The 18,851-nt window shown below is 46.0% G+C and overlaps 2 protein-coding genes across 3 annotated transcripts; both read left to right on the top strand.

Moving 5' to 3' along the window:
• The first annotated feature begins 11,776 nt into the window (after nt 1-11,776).
• On the top strand, nt 11,777-14,168 carry PUB14 (plant U-box 14). The gene is made up of 4 exons (XM_048683934.2): nt 11,777-12,062; nt 12,158-12,277; nt 12,377-12,790; nt 12,880-14,168. Exons 1-4 carry the CDS (start codon nt 11,850-11,852, stop codon nt 13,939-13,941), a joined length of 1,809 nt encoding a protein of 602 aa, XP_048539891.1. The 5' UTR covers nt 11,777-11,849; the 3' UTR covers nt 13,942-14,168.
• A 133-nt stretch (nt 14,169-14,301) lies between these two features.
• On the top strand, nt 14,302-18,585 carry LOC125519073 (uncharacterized). Of its 2 annotated transcripts, none has more exons than XM_048683960.2 (3): nt 14,302-17,611; nt 17,746-18,076; nt 18,197-18,585. In XM_048683960.2, exons 1-3 carry the CDS (start codon nt 17,396-17,398, stop codon nt 18,214-18,216), a joined length of 567 nt encoding a protein of 188 aa, XP_048539917.1. In that variant the 5' UTR covers nt 14,302-17,395; the 3' UTR covers nt 18,217-18,585. The 2 variants fall into 2 exon arrangements, with proteins under 2 accessions (XP_048539917.1, XP_048539916.1); XM_048683959.2 differs by having other exon boundaries at nt 17,743-18,076.
• The last annotated feature ends 266 nt before the right edge of the window (nt 18,586-18,851 follow it).

Genomic DNA, 18,851 nt, shown 5'->3' with positions numbered 1-18,851 from the left:
TTGCATGTCAATGACGAGACAACTTCAAGAAGACACGATGATGGAGATCATGATGATGGAGATCATGGTGTCATACCGGTGACAAGATGATCATGGAGCCCCAAGATGGAGATCAAAGGAGCTATATGATATTGGCCATATCATGTCACTATTATTTGATTGCATGTGATGTTTATCATGTTTATACATCTTATTTGCTTAGAAACGATGGTAGTAAATAAGATGATCCCTTACAACAATTTCAAGAAGTGTTCTCCCCTAACTGTGCACCGTTGCTACAGTTCGTCGCTTCGAAGCACCACGTGTTAATCGGGTGTGATAGATCCTTTCGTTCACATACAACGGGTGTAAGAAGTTTTACACATGCAAAAACACTTAGGGTTAACTTGACGAGCCTAGCATGTGAAGACATGGCCTCGGAACACAGAGACCGAAAGGTCGAACACGAGTCGTATGGAAGATACGATCAACATGAAGATGTTCACCGACGATGACTAGTCCGTCTCACGTGTTAATCGGACACGGCTTAGTTGACTTGGATCGTGTAACACTTAGATGACTAGAGGGATGTCTAATCTAAGTGGGAGTTCATAAGATGAACTTAATTATCCTGAACATAGTCAAAAGGATTTTGCAAATTATGTCGTATCTCACGCTATAGTTCTACTGTTTAGTTATGTTCCTAGAGAAAATTTAGTTGAAAGTTGAAAGTAGCAATTATGCGGACTAGGTCCGTAAACTGAGGATTGTCCTCATTGCTTCTTAGAAGGCTTATGTCCTTAATGCACCGCTCAGTGTGCTGAACCTCGAACGTTGTCTGTGGATGTTGTGAACATCTGACATACACGTTTTGATAACTACATGATAGTTCAGTTAAACGGTTTAGAGTTGAGGCACCAAAGACGTTTTGAAACATCACGAAACATATGAGATGTTTTGAGGGCTGAAATTGGAATTTCAGGCTCGTGCCCACGTCAAGAGGTATAAGACCTCCGACGATTTTCTTAACCTGCAAACTAAGGAGAAAAGCTCAATTGTTGAGCTTGTGCTCAGATTGTCTGAGTACAACAATCATTTGAATCAAGTGGGAGTTGATCTTCCAGATGAGATAGTGATGGTTCTCCGAAGTCATTACCACCAAGCTGCTAGAGCTTCATGATGAACTGTAATATATCGAGGACATATATGATGATCCTTGAGATATTCGCGATGTTTGACACCGCAAAAGTAGAAATCAAGAAGGAGCATCAATTGTTGATGGTTGGTGAAACCACTAGTTTCAAGAAGGGCAAGGGCAAGAAGGGATACTTCATGAAACGGCAAATCAGCTGCTGCTCTAGTGAAGAAACCCAAGGTTGAACCAAACCCGAGACTGAGTGCTTCTGTAATAAGGGGAACAGCCACTGGAGCAGAATTACCCTAGATACTTGGTAGATAAGAAGGCTGGCAAGGTCAATAGAAGTATATTGGATGTATTATGTTAATGTGTACTTTACTAGTACTCCTAGTAGCACCAGGGTATTAGATACCGGTTCGGTTGCTAAGTGTTAGTAACTCGAAATATAAGCTACGGAATAAACAGAGACTAGCTAAAGGTGAGCTGACGATATGTGTTGGAAGTGTTTCCAATGTTGATATGATCAAGCATCACACGCTCCCTCTACCATCGAGATTGGTGTTTGCGTTGAGCATAGACATGATTGGATTATGTCTATCGCGATACGGTTATTCATTTAAGGAGAATAATGGTTACTCTGTTTATTTGAACAATACCTTCAAATGGTCTTACACCTGAAATGAATGGTTTATTGAATCTCGATCGTAGTGATACACATGTTCATGCCAAAAGATAGTAATGATAGTACCACCTACTTGTGGCACTGCCACGTAAGTCATATCGGTATAAAACGCATGAAGAGGCTCCATGTTGATGGATCTTTGGGCTCACTCGTTTTTGAAAGGTTTGAGACATGCGAACCATGTCGATTGGTAGATATGCATGAAGAAACTCTATACAAATGGACCGTTTTGTACTCGCTTGATTTTGAATCACTTGAGACATGCAAATCATACCACATGGGCAAGATGACTGAAAGCCTCGGTTTCAGTAAAATGGAACTAGAAAGCAACTTGTTGGAAGTAATACATTTTGATGTGTGCAGTCCAATGAGTGCTGAGGCATGTAGTGGATATCGTTATATTCTTACTTCACAGATGATTTGAGTAGATGTTGAGTATATTTACTTGATGAATCACGAGTCTGAATTATTGAAAGGTTCAAGTAATTTCAGTGTGAAGTTGAAAGATCGTCGTGACAAGAGGATAAAAGATCTATGATATGATCATAGAGATGAATATCTGAATTACGAGTTTGGCACAGAATTAAGACATTGTGGAAATTGTTTCACAACTAATACAGCCTGGAACACCATAGTGTGATGGTGTGTCCGAACATCATAACTGCACCCTATTGGATATGATGCATACCATGATGTTTCTTATCGAATTACCACGATAGTTTATGGGTTAGGCATTAGAGACAACCACATTCACTTTAAATAGGGCACCACGTAATTCCGATGATATGACACCGTATGAACTATGGTTTAGAGAAACCTAAGCTGTCATTTCTTAAAAGTTTGGGGCTGCGACGCTTATGTGAAAAAGTTTCAGGCTGATAAGCTCGAACCCAAAGCGGATAAATGCATCTTCATAGGACACCCAAAACAGTTGGGTATACCTCCTGTCTCAGATCCGAAAGCAATAAGGGATTGTTTCTAGAATCGGGTCCTTTCTCGAGGAAAAGTTTCTCTCGAAAGAATTGAGTGGGAGGATGGTGGAGACTTGATGAGGTTATTGAACCGTCTCTTCAACTAGTGTGTGGCAGGGCACAGGAAGTTGTTCCTGTGGCACCTACACCAATTGAAGTGGAAGCTTATGATAGTGATCATGAAACTTCAGATCAAGTCACTACCAAACCTCGTAGGATGACAAGGATGCGTACTGCTTCAGAGTGGTACGTAATCCTGTCTTGGAAGTCATGTTGCTAGACAACAATGAACCTACGAGCTATGGAGAAGTGATGGTGGGCCCGGATTCCGATAAATGGCTCAAGGCCATATAATCCGAGAGAGGATCCATATATGAAAACAAAGTGTAGACTTTGGAAGAACTACTTGATGGTCGTAAGGCTGTTAGGTACATATGGATTTTAAAAGGAAGACGGACAATGATGGTAAATGTCACCATTAAGAAAGCTCGACTTGTCGTTAAGATGTTTTCCGACAAGTTCAAGGAGTTGACTATGATGAGACTTTCTCACTCGTAGCGATGCTAAGAGTCTGTTGGAATTATATTAGCGATTACTGCATTATTTATGAAATCTTGCAGATAGGATGTCAAAACATTGTTTCCTCGATGATTTTCTTGAGGAAAGGTTGTATGTGATACAACCGGAAGGTTTTGTCAATCCTGAAAAGATGCTAATAAGTATGCAAAGCTCCAGCAATCCTTCTAAGGACTGGAGTAAGCATCTCGGAGTTGGAATGTATGCTTTGATGAGATGATCAAAGATTTTGGGTGTATACAAAGTTTATGAGAAACTGGTATTTCCAAAGAAGTGAGTGGGAGCACTATAGAATTTCTGATGAATATATGTTGTTGATCGGAAATGACGTAGAATTTCTAGAAAGCATATAGGGTTATTTGGAAAGTGTTTTTCAATGGAAAGCCTGGATTAAGCTACTTGAGCATCAAGATCTATAAGGATAGATCAAAACGCTTAATAGTACTTTCAAATGAGCACATGCCTTGACGTGATCTTGAAGGTGTTCAAGATGGATCAGTCAAAGAAGGAGTTCTTGCCTGAGTTGTAAGGTATGAAGTTAAGACTTAAAGCTCGACCGTGGCAGAATAGAGAGAAAGGACGAAGGTCGTCCCCTATGCTTAAGACGTAGGCTCTTCAGTATGCTATGCTGTGTACCGCACCTGAAGTGTGCCTTGCCATGAGTCAGTCAAGGGGTACAAGTGTGATCCAAGAATGGATCACAGGACAGCGGTCAAAGTTATCCTTAGTAACTAGTGGACTAAGGAATTTTCTCGATTATGGAGGCGGTAAAAGAGTTCGTCGTAAAGGGTTACGTCGATGCAAGCTTAACACCTATCCGGATAGCTCTGAGTAGAGATACCGGATGCATATAGTGGAGCAACAATTTAGGATAGCTCCAAGTAGAACAGTTATTTGGAATAGCTCCAAATAGAGCGTGGTAGCTACATCTAGGAGATGACATAGAGATTTGTAAAGCACACACGGATCTGAAAGGTTCAGACCCGTTGACTAAAACCTCTCTCACAAGCAACATGATCAAACCTAGAACTCATTGAGTGTTAATCACATAGTGATGTGAACTAGACTACTGACTCTAGTAAACTCTTGGGTGTTAGTCACATGGCGATGTGACCTGTGAGTGTTAATCACATGGCGATGTGAACTAGATTATTGACTCTAGTGCAAGTGGGAGACTGTTGGAAATATGCCCTAGAGGCAATAATAAATTGGTTATTATTATATTTCCTTGTTCATGATAATCGTTTATTATCCATGCTATAATTGTATTGATAGGAAACTCAGATACATGTGTGGATACATAGACAACACCATGTCCCTAGTGAGCCTCTAGTTGACTAGCTCGTTGATCAATAGATGGTTACGGTTTCCTAACCATGGACATTGGATGTCGTTGATAACGGGATCACATCATTAGGAGAATGATGTGATGGACAAGACCCAATCCTAAGCCTAGCACAAAGATCGTGTAGTTCGTATGCTAAAGCTTTTCTAATGTCAAGTATCATTTCCTTAGACCATGAGATTGTGCAACTCCCGGATACCGTAGGAATGCTTTGGGTGTATCAAACGTCACAACGTAACTGGGTGGCTATAAAGGTGCATTACAGGTATCTCTGAAAGTGTCTGTTGGGTTGGCACGAATCGAGACTGGGATTTGTCACTCCGTGTAAGCGGAGAGGTATCTCTGGGCCCACTCGGTAGGACATCATCATATGCGCAATGTGACCAAGGAGTTGATCACGGGATGATGTGTTACGGAACGAGTAAAGAGACTTGCCGGTAACGAGATTGAACTAGGTATTGGATACCGACGATCGAATCTCGGGCAAGTAACATACCGATAGACAAAGGGATTTGTATACGGGATTGATTAAGTCCTTGACATCGTGGTTCATCCGATGAGATCATCGTGGAACATGTGGGAGCCATCATGGGTATCCAGATCCCGCTGTTGGTTATTGACAGGAGAACGTCTCGGTCATGTCTGCATGTCTCCCGAACCCGTAGGGTCTACACACTTAAGGTTCGGTGACGCTAGGGTTATGAAGATATGTGTATGCAGTAACCCGAATATTGTTCGGAGTCCCGGATGAGATCCCGGACGTCACGAGGAGTTCCGGAATGGTCCGGAGGTAAAGAATTATATATAGGAAGTGCTGTTTCGGCCATCGGGACAAGTTTCGGGGTTATCGGTATTGTACCGGGACCACCGGAGGAGTCCCGGGGGCCCACCGGGTGGGGCCACCTGTCCCTGGGGGCCACATGGGCTGTAAGGGGTGCGCCTTGGCCTATATGGGCCAAGGGCACCAGCCCTACTAGGCCCATGCGCCTAGGGTTTCCACCACGGAGGAATCCAAGTGGTGGAAGGCACCCCGAGGTGCCTTGGGGGGAAGGGAAACCTCCCCTGGCCGCCGCACCTAGGAGATTGGATCTCCTAGGCTGGCGCACCACCCCCCCTTGGCCCTCCTATATATAGTGGGGGAGAGGAGGAACTTCACACACCAGCCCCTGGCGCCTCTCTCTCTCTCCCCGTTACGTCTCTCTCTCGTAGTATAGGCGAAGCCCTGCTACTGTGACGCCCTGCATCCACCACCACGCCGTCGTGCTGCTGGATCTCCATCAACCTCTCCCTCCTCCTTGCTGGATCAAGGCATGGGAGACGTCTCCGTTCCGTACGTGTGTTGAACGCGGAGGTGCCGTCCGTTCGGCACTAGGATCATCGGTGATCTGAATCACGACGAGTACGACTCCATCAACCCCGTTCACTTGAACGCTTCCGCTTAGCGATCTACAAGGGTATGTAGATGCACTCTCCTTCCCCTCGTTGCTGGTTTCTCCATAGATAGATCTTGGTGATACGTAGGAAAATTTTGAATTTATGCTACGTTCCCCAACAGCGTGGCTACAGTAAAGCCTGCCACCCCCGAATCCCGGAGCACGCCTAGCACAGTGCGCTGTACGGGGTGGCCATGACCCGTCCGGCGCGGCACTGTTGCCATGTTGACCCTAATGCCACCCACGATGGGCTGTCAGCGCAGCCCACGGGCGGTGGGCCCCTTCAGGTAGAGAGACACCCGAAGGCGGCCAGGCCTCCCCCAGCCGGCCCAAGACAGGGCCGGCTCCCCACAGCCGGCTCGCCTCCTCCCTCGAAGGAGACGCCCCATTAAGGAGACAAGACGTGGTGAGGCTACAGCGATCGCCCGCCGGGCGGCGGCACTGTAGCCACGCCCACCTCGGCGAAGCCCTCGTCACTAGGTTTGAGGCAACAGTAACCAGCCACCGACACGGCCCCTGACAGTGGGGCCTGCCTGTCGACCCAGGAGCCGGCAGCCGGTGGGACCCACCAGCCGGCGGGCCCCAGCAGCCGGCGCAGAAGCCGGCGTGCGTAGACACAGACGGCTAGGGCCCACGCCCAGCCGGATTACCATTGTACCCCCGGGGGGTGGGCCTATATAAACCCCCCGGGGCACCCATGCAAAGGGTTGATCTGAGCTAGTTTTAGACACCGCATAGAGAGGAGAGGAGAGCTAGTCGTGCCCTTCTTCTTCTTCTTCTTCTTCTCGCCAAACAACTCAAGGAGCATCTTGTAGCCACTCGCTCATCTAGTGATCATGCGGAGACCCTGCAGAGCAGCAGTAGGGGTGTTATCTCCACGGAGAGCCCTGAAGCTGGGTAAGATTCGCCGGCGTGCATGTCTTCGCCTCATCCCGTTTCCAGGCACCGGCGACGTCTTACTGGCTCCCACAATGATAAGCCACCCGTTGTCATATGTCGCACCTACCACCCGACACTCTTGAATAGATCGATCGGGAAAGAATAGCTTCGAGGTGGTTTTGTACCCTACAAATGATTTCTTTGTATGTTCTCCGCTAGATAGGAACTTTGGAGTGATTCTTCGTTGCACGTTGCGGGATGGTTATATGGTCCAATTATATTAGCATTGTTGAGAGATTGCACTAGCGAAAGTACGGATCCTAGGCCTCATTTTCAAGCATTGCAATACCGTTTTTGTGCCGTTTACTATTTGCTACTTTGCTGTTTTTATTTATTCAGATTATAAAAATATATATCTACCATCCATATTACACTTTTATCACCATCTCTTCGTCGAACTAGTGTACCTATACAATTTGTCATTGTATTAAGTGTGTTGGGGACACAAGAGATTTCTTGTATTTTGTTGCAGGGTTGTTTGAAAGAGACCATCTTCATCCTACACCTCTGACGGAATGACAAATCTTAGGTCATCCACTTGAGGGAAAGTTGCTACCGTCCTACAAAACTCTGCGCTTGGAGGCCTAACACGAGTCTACAAGAATAAAGTTGCGTAGTAGACATCAGTCACCTATGATAGCCCAATTTGTCACCTAAGATCTTTTTGGTGACGATAATCCCGTCACCGGTGATCGGTCCACGGATTAGACCGGACAAAGATTCTAACACTTGGGGCCAATAGTTGCTGACGTGGCTTCTTCCATGTGGGTCTGTCATGGGTTTTATCGCCGACGGTCCCGTCAGTAATAAATCGGCGTCAGTTTTCACCAGTTAACGCTGCTGACATATGGGCCTAGAAGATGCTGACGTGGCTGCTTACAAGTGGGACCAAACATCGTTTTTCGGTGGCGATGTGTCATCTGACCGGTCAACGGTTCTAACATGTGGGCCCATTGTTGTGCTGATGTGGATGCTGGCAGGCGGGTCCATACTTGGGTGGCGTGGCTTCTTACATGTGGGACCAGACGCCGGTGGCGGCTTCTATAACCGTCACAGTTTGTATGCGCTATCAATTTGTTTTATATTGCAAAATTTGGCGGGCATATTTGAAATTTCTTGATATGAATTTGTGCAAAATTTGAATTTGAAAGCAAATTGAGATGTCGCTACTTTTATTAAACCACAAACTTGACAATTTTCAAACAAACTATCTTAGACATTACAATAACCAGCCATGGTAAAAAACCACAGTATAAAATTAGACACATGACTCAGTTTCATGGCATCCTGGCACGGCAACCTTGACGATGTACCTAACTAGGGCATCAATTTCATCAATATCTTTTTGATAGCCTTAGTTTTCTCTTCCTTTGCTTTCTGGACGACTGCAAGTTTTTCCTGTTGCTCTTGGAGGCCATTGTTGATATATCGAATATGGTTGTACTGATGTCATCCTGTTGCTCTGGCAGGGCATTCTTGACATTTTCAAGTACTTTTTGCTGCTCTAGAAGGGTACTGTTGACAAATTCAAGTTGACGTTGCACATCTGGCAGGAGACGCTTCATAGCTTCACGTTCTTGTTGTTACTCTGCCAGGGCCTTCTTGACAACTTCATGTTCTAGCTACTGCCATGTCAGGGCCTTCTTCTTAGCATCTAGTTCATCATGCTGGTGTGTCACGCCGTGCTCGACTGCTACTGTTTCTTCCTGCGGCTTTGCTAGTGGACTGATGACTGGTTCAGTTTGTTGTTTCTTGGGCAAATGACCTGCAGTAAGGCCATCATTTGAGCATTCTAACTTTCCCTATAGAAAAAATACATGCAGGTTACATCATATGGGAGAATTCCAAAAGCTATAGATGCATCTTCCGTAATATACAGTTACATGGGTGAATAAAGGTCAAAAGTAAGGAAGTGTTTACACAAAAGAGTTGGCCTACTCACCAGGTGAACCCGCTTTCTCTTTGATTTGTTTGAGCTGGGTAATACATATGCATTAAGAGACATGAGTTGTTTGAACTCTTGAAGCAACACATGTAGACCCTTAGTCACCGCTGCTTACAGTTGATGATGATAATATTCCCACCATAATGTACTTAAAGACGTTAGATTATAGTGCACAATTTACATCCTGTGACACATGACATGGAAAGTAGACATATTCTAGCCATGGATGAAGAATTTCCTATAACACCGACTTGTACATCTTTAGTACTGACCGCATGTGTGTCTTTTTGTTCACTATCACTGCCACATTCAATCAGTTCTTCATGGTGTGTATCATCTAGAGATAGGTTCTTTTTGCAAGCAATGCCTTCTTGTGTAACTATTTCCTTCAATTTCTGTTTCCGAGTGGGGGGCTAACTTGATGCTTTCCCTGATATTATCCACTTCCTTGCAAGTAATCTCCAACCCGTTTTGGACAATGAGGTTGATCACATGGGAATCACATTGACCATGTAAAAGATCTCCTTTAGAAGGTAGCAAATTCTTTGTTGCATTGTTTAGCCTAATGGATTTGATGAAGCTCACACATGAGTTGTTATTTGTTGCATTGTCTAGAGTAATGGAGAAAACCTTCTTTGGCAAACCCCAATGTTGCATGTATTCTAACATGATATTAAATAAATTTGTTCCACTGTGTGGGGTTTGTGCCTTGGAAAACCAAATCATTCTTTTCTGCAATTTCCAGTTTGCACCAACAAAACAGCATGTTATACACATATAGCTCATGACTTGACTTAAAGTCCACATGTCGGCGGTTAAAATGACATGAGAGGTTAAGTTTTGTATAACCACTAGAAGCTTTGTCCTTTGTTCATCAAATAGCATGAGTCAATCAACTCTTATTGTCATCCTAGACACCACCTAAAATGTGGGATTCAGACTATGCATGAATTGCCTAAATCCATCATATTCCACCATGGAGAATTGCAATTCATGCACGACAATCATCCCCACCAAATCCCAATGAGCTCCCTCAGGGTCATAGTTCCATTTTTCTAGACTATTTGGATCAGGTTGTGGCATGGCTGATTTTAACTGAATCGAGAAACTCATTGACCTTAGCTATTTCCCCACAAACTAACAAATGCCTAATGCATTGACTAGTAACAGCTTCTCTTGTAACCACAAAAACTCTCATGCAATGTTCACAATTGGCTTCCTTGAGTTTGTTGCCATCATACACAAGATCAAAATCATTCCAGATTTTAGATTTAAGTTTACTTCTTTTTGTTCTACATAAAAGACCTATGGAATTTGAGATGAACAAATAACTTATGCCAAGACATTTGAGATATGCGCACAATTGACATTAAAACTTAACATATGTGCAAAGTAGACATTAGAACTTATGAGGAATCTGAGGCAGTGTTGGCGACGATTGTTTCACACCTAGTCTTGGAGATGCATGAGATAACACGACATTAACCCCTGGGGATCCCACTACAGGCACCACTAATGGTGACCTCAGCCTCTTCTTTGGTGTTTTGGGAGTCTTTTCTTTTTCTCCTAGGACCCCACCATGGTTTCTCAATAAACAAGGAGCACTTCAAACCGTATATCACAGGAACACAAGGAGCCTACACCCATGCAAAGCATACTATGAGCGCTTGCTCCACAAGAAGTTCTCACCATGGTTGCCCCATAACTGAACTGAACTAAAATGTCACTGAAACTGGGTGTTGGGCAAAAATTATTGCCCATAATTGGACTGAAAAGAAAAAGTAATGAACTGTGTGACTGAGACACACCTAACACTAAAACCACAATGAAAACTAAATTAAATGACACCTAACATTGAAGCTACTCACGAAAACATCACGGATTTAAGGATCTACAACATGATTTAAAGGATTTAAGCTAGTGCCAACAAAAGATATACTCCCAACAGAAAGGAGTATGTCACAATCATAACTGTGGACGAGGCTTCAACTTTGCTAGCAACATGACAACATCACAAACTTTGTAAGAACTCTAACATCACAGACTTTGGATCTGGAGGCATAGTTAAAAAATCGGACCGGACTGGGAAAAACCGGAACCGTCGGCCTTGCCGGTTTTATAAGCTAATCAGACCGTTCTGCTAATGGACCGGACAAACCTGGTTGAACCGGCCGGTTTCTTGCCCAAACAAGATGAAAAACCGAAACTAGTTGAATCGATAATGCACGCTAGCATTGCTGGGAAAGAGGAAAAATAATTGTGACCGTTAGGTATTTATCCTTGGGCGCGATTAAACAGGCCGACGTCGCCAATTTGGTCCAACATCCAACTTTCTTATCAGATTTAACTGTCAAAGGTTAGAAACTTAGTATATTTGGCCTATTTTTACATATTTTTATGGCTTAAAAACCAGCAAATGAACCGGTGAACTGACGGTCAGACCAGTAAAAACTTGAACCGACGGCAGCACCGGTTCGATCGTCGCTATAGGCGACGCTAACCTGACGTGCCCCTCATACAATGCTGCCATGTTCGCCGGATAACGAGTGCATTACCGGGCTTAGAGAAACACGTGACCGGGACACAATGACAACATGATTTCACAGCACCAACGATTGCATCATCATATGGCGGGTGAAAGAGAAGTCAGAGGCCGGAAGGAACCTTGCTTCCATTCCTTGCATCGGTGGTGTGAAGGAGCGTGGGCCCTTGGATCCGGATCGGACGACTGATTCAAACCCACTCTCCATCTCCATCTCCAGGGAGGGAGGAACCGCGTCGCGTGGACCAGTCCGCCCGCCATTGACCTCCTCTCCCTCCCCCCCAAACCTCGCCCCCGCCATGGCCGCCGCGACGGCCGCCGCCGAGATCGCCGCGCTGCCGGAGCCACGCGGCCCGCTGCGCCGCCTCTGCGGCGACCTCTCCCGCCGCGTCCGCCTCCTCGCCCCGCTCCTCGACGACCCCTCCGCCTCCGCCTCGCCCCCGCTCGCCGACGCCCTCCGCGCCGCCCGCGACCTCCTCCACTCCGTCCACCACGGCAGCAAGATCTACCAGGTATACCCCGCCCCCCTCCCTCCCTCTACCACCGCCGCCGCCGCCGCTATACCCCAAAGATTGATTTTTTGTTCCCCACCCGTCCACGACCGCAGGCCATGCGAGGCCGGGACAGCCTCCTCCGCGAATTCGCCGCCGTCAACGAGCAGATCCAGGCCGCGCTCGACCAGCTGCCCTACAACGACTTCGACATGCCCGAGGAGGTGCAGGAGCAGGTGCCACACCAATCCAATTTCCTACTTCCATCAGATTTCACACCTCAATTCAATTCTGTTCTAACTGTCCAATTGTGCCATTGATCCCCATTTTTGTAGGTGGCGCTGGTGCACTCGCAGTTCAAGCGGGCGGCGACGAGGGCCGAGCCGGCCGACGCGCAGCTCGCCAGGGACCTCGCCTGGGCGCTCAGCGACGACAAGCCCACCGTGCCGGCCCTCCTCATGAGGGTCTCCGAGAAGCTGCAGCTCGAGACCATGGCTGACATGAAGCGCGAGTCCGTGGCGCTGCACGAGATGGTCATCTCCAGCGGCGGCGAGCCCGAAGGCTGTGTCGACGAGATGTCCTCCCTGCTCAAGAAGCTCAAGGACTGTGTCATCGCCCAGGCCCCCTCCGCCGAGGGTCCCGGTGTGGGCAGGTCTCCCTCCGTGAAGTCCCCCATCATCCCAGACGAGTTCAGATGCCCCATTTCGCTCGAGCTGATGCAGGACCCCGTCATCGTCTCCAGCGGCCAGGTGCGGCTGTTCCATTGTTATATGCAGCACTGCTAGTCAATCCTTCATCAACCACATTTATCCTAACGATCGTTATATTCTTTTTTCAGACGTACGAGCGGTCCTGCATCCAGAAGTGGCTTGATTCTGGGCACAAGACCTGCCCCAAGACGCAGCTGGCCCTCACGCATACTTCCCTCACCCCAAACTTTGTCCTCAAAAGCCTGATAGCGCAGTGGTGCGAAGCCAATGGCATTGAGCTTCCCAAGAACAAAGCCAACTCCCATGACAAGAAAGCGGTCAAAAGCTCCGACTATGACAATGCTGGTCTCATCTCGCTGATGAATAGGCTGCGGGGTGGGAACCAGGACGAGCAACGGGCAGCTGCGGGGGAGATCCGGTTGCTTGCCAAGAGAAACGTGAACAACCGGATATGCATCGCTGAAGCAGGGGCCATTCCGCTGCTGGTCAATCTGCTCTCCTCTTCCGATCCAAGAACGCAGGAACACGCCGTCACGGCACTCCTTAACCTCTCCATCCATGAGAACAACAAGGCAAGCATCGTGGATTCCAATGCCATCCCTAAGATAGTGGAAGTGCTAAAAACTGGGAGTATGGAAGCCAGAGAGAATGCCGCGGCCACGCTGTTTAGCCTGTCAGTTGTGGATGAAAATAAAGTCACTATCGGCGCTGCTGGTGCGATACCTCCGCTCATCAATCTTCTGTGCGACGGGAGCCCAAGAGGCAAGAAAGATGCGGCAACGGCAATTTTCAACCTGTGCATATATCAGGGCAATAAGGTCCGGGCGGTGAAAGCTGGAATCATCACCCATCTGATGAACTTCTTGGTGGATCCCACTGGGGGAATGATTGACGAGGCGCTCACTCTTTTGTCGATTCTTGCCGGTAATCAAGAAGGCAAGTCTGTAATTACACAATCAGAGCCAATGCCTCCACTAGTCGAGGTGATCAAAACTGGCTCTCCTCGCAACAGGGAGAACGCGGCAGCCATTCTTTGGTCTCTCTGTTCTGCTGATGCTGAACAAACCATGGCTGCAAAGGCAGCTGGAGGGGAAGATGCACTCAAGGAGCTGTCAGAAACCGGCACAGACCGCGCAAAAAGGAAAGCTTCTAGCTTACTTGAACTCATGCGCCAATCAGAAGAGGCATGAATCGGGCAACATAGATTTGTTCAAACGCGAGGTTTTGTCCTGGCTATAGCCAATTGTACACACGAATACTTAATTGCTTCTGAATAGTGTTGACTTTTGATATGGTTGTATCTAGGGAGGTCTGCTCAGAATTTTCTGTAAACACATAAATGGTTGTATACTATTGTAACTCAAAAAAAGTTGTATTTCTTGATAAGAAGATAATAAATAATTTCCTGTGTGGTTTAGTTTGCTGATTATTACCAGTTCAGGTCTCATGCTTTTTAAACACATTCCCATTTTGGTTGTAGAACAGGATTTTTAATTATTAAAGGAAGCGACAAGGAATCCCTTGGGTAACTCTGCTTTGTGGGTGATGTGTCTGGTGTCTTCACTCTGAAGTAAGTTCCTTCTCAGAAAATTGTTACTGCATTTTAGTTTCTGTTTCCATTGTTTGTGTGTAAATCTCAAGTATGGATTACTAGGTTAATGTGGCTTAGCTTCTTTAGAGTTAAATACGCACATCATGCAGCTATATACTAAATTACCATCTAATTTATATGAAAAACATTGAGCAATATTTTCTCTTAATAAGTAAAACATGATGGGACAGGATATTGGTATGATACGTAATCCATTTCGAGGTGAGGTATGCACAATCATTTTCTGAGTCAACATGCAGGGCTGTATATGAGCATGTGCAACAGGAGCGACCGAACAGGGCCCCCAACACCAGAGGGCCCCCCCTTTTTTTGTTAATCAAGGTGTTAATTGAAGCATTAGGTACTTACTAGAGTAAAGAATCACACACACACACAAAAAAAAAGGTACTAGAGTAAAGAACGGTTAGAAATATTTAACACCAAGCCACCCTATGCATTTCTCTCTAATCATGATCCATCAGTTCCTCTCAGCTCTCTCTCAATCTTACAGCTCTTCCAACATAGCATAGTACAGCTAAAAAAAAGCAAATCAGGTACGTGCTATCTACAAGTCTTCTAAACTTCTGCTTTCAACTGGTGTATTTTTTTATGGAAAACTACACTGGCTGACAAAAAATATTATTGTTTCTTTAGTACTTAGGGCCTAATTTTGATTTGCACGGGGCCTCCGATTTCCCCGGTACGGCCCTGTCCACATGCAAGCAACCCTTTGTTGGGGGACGTATTCAGTGCATTAAGGATCATGGGTACAGTACTCGTTTAATTCACATCAATAGTCACGATTTTCTTTTTGGTAGAAATCATACACATACTTCTAAAAGTACTCTGCCTATCAACTTCGAGTATGACATATGTTAGGATTAAGAATAAATTCTTTTGAAAGTTCTGAAAAAATTCCGTCATATCCCCTTTTTGCCTGTAGGCTTTTTGCTAATGTTATCACGGGGCTCCTTTTGGAGCTCTAGTTAGTGTACTTGCATCCATGGGAATAGCATAGAATCTTCAATGAGCAGTTGCTGCTGCCTCACTATTCTCCAGTGGATCCAGACAAAACGAATGGTGTCATTGCATATGTAATGTTTTGACCATGTGGGATAGGGTGGTTAGCAATCTCAATTTATCAAAAAGAGTAAAAAACTGTTCGCAAACAGAAGATTCACAACAGCTCCCGGACACTGAGCCAGCTATATGCTGGAACGCCAAGAGAGGAGTGAAGAATCCATGAACTCAAACTGTCAATTCTGTGCTCAAAACAAAAGTAGACGTGGTGTCGATCATGTCACACAATTCGGTGGCACTGGCAGCTACTTGCAAGCTACCAGCGCTTTTAGAAGAAAACCGAGGGAGAAAATGTTCAAAGGGGAAACACATCAGAGTGAGTAGAGGCAAGATGCCAAGATGTGGCCACTGCACCAGCAGGATATATATCATCACCGCATTATTAGGATATTTGAAACACACAACATGTTGTGACCATAACTAGATGTCTAGAAAATCTTGTTCGCAGAATGTAGTCTTTTCGGTCCACGTCAGTCATGTCGTGGCACTCTTTCTGAGAACCAGAGAGGATCTGGTCGTTTATCAGCTTATAATAGTGTGTTGGGCATCGTGCTGCCCATGTGGGGACAAGTGTCCCTCCATTGGTCACCCTGCAATTATGGCAAATTCCAGCAGAAAGCCATTTTCCCTGCCTGCCTGAAAATGTATAACAGATGATTGGAGTCACTGGATGGGAGTGGGACATACTTCTTCAGCTGCCACGAGGCACCATGTTCCTCTGAGAAAAACAGGGTGGATCTGTTTGCAGCTCTTGTTAACACCATTTCTCTTCAACAGAAATCCCTGAAGCATCGTTAGGGCCCGGCAAGTAACTTTATTGCAGCTCTTGTTCACATCCACTGTGGTAAATTTCTATGCAACTTTGCCCAGTGTCCACCCTTAAACATCTGTAATGCAATTTTTAGATTCATTCTGTTCCATCCATCTGTAATGCAATTTTGACATCGTGGATGGTATCTAGCAATGTAACCCCATTCCATGTGGCCTCCACATCATCTAGTTAGTGAGACAAGAGGTGCAGAAGCATAACAATAGAAAAGCCCAGCCAATCTCCTACACTGCACTACTCTACAGCATGTCATGTCAGTATACAACCCCAACATGCAACATGCAGTAGCCCAGGGGGGCTGTCTGTCACATGGCCACCCTAAGCAAATGTGTGCAGAGAACACACTTCCAGGCTAATCAATCATGCATGCCCATATCATTTGCTTTGCTTAATCTTTCTCATTTTAGCCTACTAATCAATACCGCTTCTCGTGTGATGACACAGCTAAGATCTAATCCTCACGCTTAAACAATCAATCAATCAAGCAAGTTGGGCTGAAGAGATCTAAACTACTGGCCTGGTACTTGTAGCAGTGTTCAACTTTTTCGCTTTGACCCCAACCGCACGCACCTAATCAAGATTCTTGCACTTGGTTATAGCCACTAACCAGAACATGCACTGTGATGTTATTCTATCTCCCACATGTGGTGTTAACTAGTAACTAGTGCTGATGCCAGCTTGGCAGACACTTCCCATTGGCCCTGGGCATCATGTTGCCACAATTATATGCTCATGTTACTAGTTAATCTCTTGTCTGTGTATTTTTTGCTGTCAGAAGGGATCTCGATAGGTTGCAACTGGGAGTACAATATGCGCCCGAACTGATCGTCTGGTGCGAAAATCGACGACCAAGATCCACTTCAGCTTGGTACTGACCTGTGGGAGATCTGTGGTGGGAAGCGGCACGTGTCTGTTCCCTGAGCATCGGTTCATTTATGATGTTCGATCCTGGCCGTCGGTTGCCTGCCGGGACGGCCGATTCTTTTCGCTTGGCTTGGTAGGGAACCCCTTGGTCCCTATCTATAAAGGCCATACATACAGATACAGGGGAGTAAGCTATTTGGAGCTGTACTTGCTAGCTAATTAGCTTCAGACATCTCATCAGCTGATATATATCATCTGTCTTTCTGAGGAGGAAGGAGAAATGGGGCACATTGCTGATCCTGCGGGCGCCGTAGTCGTGGGCTGCAAAGTGCTGCCCATCTTCAACGAGAATGGCATTGTGGATGGCGCGGTGAAGAAGATCGTGCACAGGATCGACGGGAAGAAGGCGGTCGCCCGGGTGAAGGAGCTCCTCAAGTGGGCTGCGCATGCCAGGCCGTACGGCAGCAGTAACGGCGTCAGCGGGAAGAAATGGAAGGTATTAATCACTAGTACTTGGTTTCTTTAGCTAGTGATGATGGTCGCAAGAGGACATCTTGTTTTGAACTTGTGTCGATCCAGATGGGAAATTTCTTATAATAATCTGATCGATCTTCTTTGTGCGAGCAGCAGTTTCTGAGCTTCCAGGGAAGGGATGGTGGTGGTGCTGCAGCGCCGGTATCAAAGTGCGACGACGACGCGAGCTCCGGGTCCGGGTCCGGTGGCAAGCTGAGCTTCAAGTGGGAGGCGGGCAGCTGCTCGTCGGCGTCGTCGGTGCTGTACTCGCCGCTGTCGTTCGCGTCGGCGCCGGCCGGGAGGACGGAGCAGCAGACGCCGTCCCGGGGGAACGGGAACTACAACTACAGCTACAACGGGTATGCGTCCCGGCTGTCGTCGGTGAGCCAGAAGAGCACGTCGTCAGAGGCGTGCCGGATGGCGCAGTGGATCACCACCGACTCAGACTGTGAGTAGCCACAACCTCTGTGTATGATATGTTAACAGGATGCTTGATTAGAGACATCATGAATCCGTGCATCAGCGTGGTTATTATTGACGCGTGTTTGGTTGGTTAATTTTGTTGCAGTTGTGGTGCTGGAGCTGTAAGTGAAAAATAATACGCATTGCTGAAGATGGTAAGAGCAGCACCAGGAGGATGACTCAGCCTCAGCCTCATCAAGCTAGCTAGTATTGTTAATTAGCTAGTGTTGTTAATTACTCTAGTTAGTTAGGGAGGGAGCTTAAGCTAGCAGATGCATGTGCTATCTAGACTGATGAGGAGCCTGACAGACAGAGAAGAGAAGCAATTAATCACAGCTGAGCTGATGGAGCAGCAAACGAAAGCAAAGCAAGCATTTTTTTGATTGCGTGTATATACATTAGCAGCTATCAGCTCAGCATGATGGAGTTACGTGTATATGTGCGTGTCTTTTTTTGATTGATAAATAATAAGTCCACACGTACATTTTTGTTGTTGTTGAAGGGAATGCCATCTGGCTGATTTTATTGAGATAAAGAGATGTTACATCGTTTATTTATTACAGTATATGTTTTGTTATTAACAGCGGTCAGAGTTGATTTTTGAACTAGTAACATAACTATGCATCTTAATTAATGGATCAGTTAGTACTACTCCATGTGGCAGGTGCACCATCAGATTAGCAATGCTATCAAGCAGCTCTCCAACAAACTAAGGCCCTGTTGTGTTGAGTTTGGGCTTCTACTTCTGCATTTGCAGCTTT

Source organism: Triticum urartu, chromosome 7A (assembly GCF_056163025.1).
Source record: "Triticum urartu cultivar PI428250 chromosome 7A, HENAU_Tu73, whole genome shotgun sequence".
NCBI lineage: Eukaryota > Viridiplantae > Streptophyta > Magnoliopsida > Poales > Poaceae > Triticum > Triticum urartu.
The sequence above is the reverse complement of the archived record's forward strand: the minus strand, read 5'-3'. Positions and strand labels throughout refer to the sequence as shown.